The 6,274-nt window shown below is 40.4% G+C and overlaps 1 protein-coding gene across 1 annotated transcript in view; it reads left to right on the top strand.

Annotated features, from left to right (window-relative positions):
• The first annotated feature begins 575 nt into the window (after window positions 1–575).
• LOC111265516 (uncharacterized) overlaps window positions 576–6,274 on the top strand; it is a 7,051-nt gene continuing 1,352 nt past the window's right edge. The window contains exons 1-7 of the mRNA XM_022842271.2: window positions 576–980; window positions 1,737–1,927; window positions 2,478–3,373; window positions 3,687–4,074; window positions 4,415–4,837; window positions 5,053–5,613; window positions 5,849–6,229. Of these exons, the coding sequence (XP_022698006.1) occupies window positions 776–980; window positions 1,737–1,927; window positions 2,478–3,373; window positions 3,687–4,074; window positions 4,415–4,837; window positions 5,053–5,613; window positions 5,849–6,229 (3,045 nt within the window). The 5' untranslated portion in view covers window positions 576–775. The remainder of the gene's footprint in view (window positions 981–1,736; window positions 1,928–2,477; window positions 3,374–3,686; window positions 4,075–4,414; window positions 4,838–5,052; window positions 5,614–5,848; window positions 6,230–6,274) is intronic.

The following is a 6,274-nucleotide window of genomic DNA, read 5'->3' as shown; positions in this document are numbered from 1 at the left end:
GCACCATGCGGCAATACATGAAACGACAAAGGACTTACGGGTCCCTTATTGAAAAATAATCAATGAAAAAATTCGGCCAATGACTGTAGATATCACTATACGTTTTTATATATAGATATAGAAAATTGAATAGCTACGTATAGCGATCACGAAATCGTAGAATTTAACGGAAAAAGTTATGTTCGAACAATTGCTTCATATCCTTGATTAAAAATTGTGCGTTTGTTTTCGAGGAAATGTTCGTCTATTCCGGAAACAAAGCCACACGGATCTACAACGCACAGCTATAAAGAAAAACACGAGCTTCCCAAATTAAGAATTTTATTAAAAGAATGTCCCGCGTCACCTAAACGTTGTTATATTCCTTCAACCACTGTCATTGAGATCAGCAGCAGTAATTTATCCTAGATAGAATACCTAGGTTGTCACAAACAAACAAAGCCTTAAGTAAAAGCTGTAAACCTTCTAAACTTGGTCATTTTATTGATCCAAAAAAAAAATTCAAATTTTCGCGCCATTCCCTTACCGCCACGATAACTACGCGTTGGAGAACTTTTGAATCCGAGTAAACGCGGCTGCCAGAAAGCGTTACTGAATAGTGAATGCGCGGCTTCGCGAGTGAGAAGGCGAAGCTCGTGTCGAAAAGGACCACGCAATTTAGCCCGAGCCGCCGAGAACCAACCTAACGAGTTTACTATTAAAGGGTGCTCATAGCCGAGGTTTATGTTTGTGGAAGTCTTATTAAAATAACGAGCCGACTAGTTTAATCGTTACAATGCAACGGTCCAATTTACAAGTCATGGTTCGTCCTCGACGCCTTCCGGAAGGTGCCCAGCGCGGATCCATTAAATTGGACAAATATGGCAATGAAATTGAAATGACAAATAATATGTTCCAATATGATGTCGTGTTCGAGGAAGAAGCAACTCAGGAAGAAGTTTATGAGCGTCTGAGAACTGCAGTAGAAAAACTCGTTGAAGGTACGTCGATATATTGTCGCATTGATAAAAAAAAGCCTCATATCTTTTTGGAAATGTAAATTTTTGAAAAAAAAACAATATTTTCCAAAAGTTTATTGAATGCAGCTGATATCGGAAATGCATAGATACTGTATATTGTTTTTCCATGTACAGCAATCGTGTTACAGTTAAAACAAAGAAAGTCAAAGACCGTTGGCCGTTAAATCCTACAGAAAACTTTGGCGACTTTATTTGTTCACTTGAACTATTGCGGACTTGTGCCGGGATTTTTTAGGTAGATTGAGACTATTCGTGCGCGTTATAGTGTAGACTTCTTGCATATTATGGTTGCTATAACCTTAGGTGGCTATCGTAGAAATTTTCTGATTCTACTTAATGTTTGCCAGGACAACCGTTAGAGACATTACAGACTGAACGAAATTCTGAGCTAGACTTGGGCCTGTTATCGCACTAGCCCTGGGCTCTTAATAGTCATTTATCTTACATTATAGTAGATAATATAGCGTGTCACATTAATGCAACATATTAATACAACAATACACATAATTGTTTTGGATAAACAAGCTTTGGAAACAATTATTTTCTTGACTGTGGGCTTCCCGACATCTACGTGTCTTGACCCAAATAGACGAGATATCTATCAGTAGTTTATTCTGATAGTCCGTCGCTAATTATTCCATTTTGTGTTATGGCTAAGATTTCTAGTAAGGTTTTTGATTCACATTTGAGAAATGAGATGAGTTTTTACAATTGCAGGCTATTGTGTGGGAATCCTTGCATACGGCCAGACATCGTCTGGTAAGACTTACACGGTTGGTACAAATGGCGTAGAAGAATGCTACGTGAAGAATCCAGGTATTATCTCACGTGCCGCGTCCGATATATTTCGCCTTGCTGTTCCACGGGATGAGACAACACAGATCAACGTTAAAGTAACGTTCATGGAGGTTAGCGTGCCGCCTAGGCTCAATAGGAACAGGGTTTATTAATTTTTGTGCTGCCCTAGTTATGGAGCTAGCCACGATAGTTGTAGATATTCAGCATTGTTTACGTTCTATCAAACCGAGTTACTTCTAAATAGCGTATTAGGCTGGTTGTTTCATTCTTCGGAGATCCCCTTGGTACCGTTACATTTAATATGCCATTTCGTGCTAATATGTTCTTCAACTTTTTAGCTTTAACGTTTAGTTAGGTGCGAAGCGACACAAGATAGTAATTGGAGATTACGGTAAGTGATGGAGAATCGGTAATAATAATGATTAAGTAAACAAACAGTGCGATTGTTTTTCGCTAGTGACCTCATGAAACTTTTCGATCGCTTATTATCATACATTAAAGTTAAAGAAGTTGTAATGGAAATCTGTCGCGTTACAAAGAAAACTTGATGGGCGTAGGACGCCATAGTGGAGAACCCAGTTATTCAGACTGATTATTCTATTAACACACTCAACTTACCAATTTTACCACAGTCAATATTTTTTTAACATATGATTTCAGATATACAATGAGCAGGCCTTCGATCTTCTGCACGTCGACGACAAAAAAAAACCCGTAATTAAGAAAGTTAGAGATGTTCCTCGAAAAGATCGACCTGGTGAACTTGTCACAGATGTAGAAGGACTGACCACCGAAGAAGTAGCTTCTACTCAGGAGGTTATGAACGTTTTACAACGTGGATCAAAAAATCGACGAGTTGCCGCAACCACGATGAACGCGAATTCCTCGCGATCGCATGCGGTCTTTACAATCTTCGTTGAGCATCTAAATGACGAAGGTGAATCGACGCTTGCTTCAACCCCATACCTTCAGCTAGTAGATCTTGCAGGCAGTGAAGTACCAGAAGGTGATAAACTGACGATGAAAGAGGGTGTCAACATTAACAAGTCATTGTCAGCTTTGGGACGCGTTATTATTCAACTCAGGGATCGTTCAGGCCATGTCTCATATCGAGACTCTGTTCTAACACGGGTGCTCAAACCGCTCTTAGACGGAAATTCTATTACAACGCTAATTGCCTGCATCTCAATGGAGTCCTGTAACGAAGCTGAAAGCAAGAAGACCCTACATTACGCGCAACAGGCTAGAAAGATTGAGATTTCGGCTCAAAAGGCTCAAAAGGCCATCACCCGAGAGGAGTTCTTAAAGCTCAAAGAAGAAAATCGACGTCTCAAAAAACTTTGTGCAAGCCATAATCTTGATCTCGGCGATTTGGAGATGACAATTATGGAACTTGAAGAGGACAAAGAGAAGGAGCCATTTGCAAATGCTGCCAGAACTGAGGAAATGATTCAAATTCTTTTGAAGTATGAAATGTCAACGAAAACAGTAGAAATGCTGCAAGAGAAATGCAATCAACTCCAACGTCTTGTAGCGACGCTATCAAAGGAAACCAGGTAATTTAGCTACTTGGGATGAGCTCGATAATGTCAAGGTATCATTAAAGAAAACTACGTTATCGGGATTGGGAACTCTAGGCAATCCATTCAAATGTACTTAAAAAGAAACAATTATGGTAAAACTATGCCGATTTTAAATGGACTTTCTATTATACTATATATAAAACCAGCATCAGTTGTAGCTGGTCGGTATCCGTAGTAAGTCACAGTACAGTTCAATCTGCAGTATAGTATGACATTTTACTTTATAAAACAGAGAGGTTAAAGTATTCACAGAATATTTGTACTTTTTTCATATGCTATGATCTAGAACTACTTCGATTGCGGGGGAAGTTTCTTCTCCCAATCGGACTTTTAACTTGAGTGGACCGGAGCAAATTAAAGAAAATGGTAATCATACTGATAATGAGGCTATGGAACCCGAGCCCCGCGATGAACTGGCTTTAGTATCAGCATTGTCTGTGTTAGATCAAGACTACAATGAAAGCGCAAGTCAGCTGAAGTACTTCATTGAGATGCAGAAAAAAAGTGCACAACTGGAGGAAAAAGTTCTTGAATTAGAGCGACAGCTCGAGGCATCCGAAGCCGAAAAAGCTTCTACAGCGAAACAGATGAGCGGCTCGAAGAAGTCATCGGCAGAATTTAGGGAACTACAGAGCAAGCTTGACTCTCAGACGGAAAAGAATCGTGTGTTACAGGCAAGCATACATGTGGCTATCTATTCAATAGATACGTCTAGATCAAAGGATTGGAAATATATTTGTGTATCTCTTGTGTATGTTCAACATTGATATGGAAGAAATTGGGTGAAGTTAAACATTTAAGAGCATACCTAGTATTGTTTTTTTTCTATAGAGGAAAAGCAATTATTATACGTTATATTTGGCCGAATAATTACTGCCCCTTTTCGCTGTTTGTATAAAGGAAGTTGTTGTAACGAAGGGCTGAACTACCTTACGATATTGCTACCACTTATTGATCTTACGTAACCCTGTATATTTTGGTGTTCTTTTTCTCTCATCTACTACAAAACAAAAGGAGAAGCTTTCTCAATTGAGGAAGGACCTAAAAAGCTCACAGGTGCAAAATGAGACTATTGAGAAATATAAAGCGAAGGTGGAATCAATCAACCGCGAACGAGTGAAACTCCAACGAATGCTAAAAGAACAAGGCAAAAAGAGTCAGGAGGAGATAAAGCGACAGAAGCGAGAAATGATTGCTCTGCAGCGCCAACAGCAAAAAGCTGCTGCTGAACGTAGTAAACTTGACATGAAACAAGCTGCGGAACGTAAATGCCAACAGCGGAAGCTCGAACAAGCGCTCGCAGCTAAAGACCGTTTGGAGATGTTGCTCAAACGAAAGACGGAGAACAGCAAATCTGCCGCGAAGCAGCAGTCGGTTTCGAGCAAGGGCAAGATGGATTCCACAAACAATAACATGAGTGTGTACAGCAAAGTAAAGGTAAGTTTGAAGGTGGTAATTACACACTTGATAAAGTTGTATGATTATAATGCTGTTAACATTAGTATTATGATAATGATTCTTGTGCGAAATAATTTGTTCCTACGTGGCCGTTTACGTTAAGTGGAAGACAATGTGTGCTCATAAGGTTCAACATAGCCATATCGACGCGCACTGCTTTCGACTTTTATTGTACTATGACGTTGCATTCATAGGAAATGGTCGACGACGAGGTAAACATGGCTGCTACCCGGGCGCTGTCGACCTTCTACGTTGATGACTACACCAAACAGATTCAGACATTTGATAGCCGCCTGGCAGAAATCGAAGCGCAGCTTGAAACTAGCGATCTCACTGATAACGTCCGACACGAACTCGAAGACGAACGTATCGACCTGGTAGAGAAGCGTAAAAATGCCCAGTTAGTGCTGGATAAAAATCAGGAAGTTCAAAAAAGCATTGAGAGTTGTGGCAGACTTCATGAACGTTTCAACACTTCGTACGATGCGCAGCTCACGGTCAAACTTCTGGTGTCCAAATGCGAGAAGCTAGCGTACCAAGCTGCTGGGTATCGCGATGAGTTAGCCACTCTTAAGGAACAGCAGCAACATACGATGCAGCTGCTTAATGACTGCGAACACGAGAAGCAGCTCATCGAAGAAAAGTACGCTGCGTTTATTGTTGAAACTGGCCGTGACGAGGGCGACCTTGAGAAAATCGAACAGGAGCTCAAGGATAAAAATGCAATGATTGATGAACTGAAGAACAAACTTAATGTAAGTAGAGTAGGAAAAATCGAGCAAGGGTAGTGAACTATGCAGATAGGTTTACATGGTAGAAGTCGTTTATTGTATGCTAGAAAGTCATTTTTTGTCAAAAATAAGCAGCTAATCACAAAATACGAGCATGTGTGTCATGTAATTTTATATGTCGATAAGCTACTTGTGACTATTCAATGGATTGATTTTAACGATCATTTAACGGAGTGATCCTATTAATCGCATTTTGTAGACGATATCTCACGGAATGATGATTCCGAGGTCACCTTTCACTGTGGCACCACTGAACCCTCGACGGGTTCCTACAAATGGACGGAGCGTAGCGGTAAGAAGGCTTGATGCGTTGCGCTTTGATGACTATGAGACATCTACACTATTTTCGGAGGATGAAAAATCGTTCGCCGATAACAAAGAGACCGATCCCGACTGGGTCGCAAATACGTCATCTGAAAGACAGCGTCGAGCTAACAACTGCACGATGTCCCATGCCAATACATCAGGAAATTCAACCACATGCATTACTGAACCCCGTATCAGAAAGGCGGTCAGAAGCAACTCACAAGAAGACAACTATGAAGGCGACAACGAAAACGAGGAGCCCCCGAATAAAAAAGTAATAGATGTAGAATAACAGAAATCATTTGATTTAATCTACAAC

This window comes from Varroa jacobsoni, unplaced genomic scaffold (genome assembly GCF_002532875.2).
Source record: "Varroa jacobsoni isolate VJ856 unplaced genomic scaffold, vjacob_1.0 scaffold_977, whole genome shotgun sequence".
In the NCBI taxonomy this organism is placed as follows: Eukaryota; Metazoa; Arthropoda; class Arachnida; order Mesostigmata; family Varroidae; genus Varroa; species Varroa jacobsoni.
This window is presented reverse-complemented; position numbering and strand designations above follow the sequence as displayed.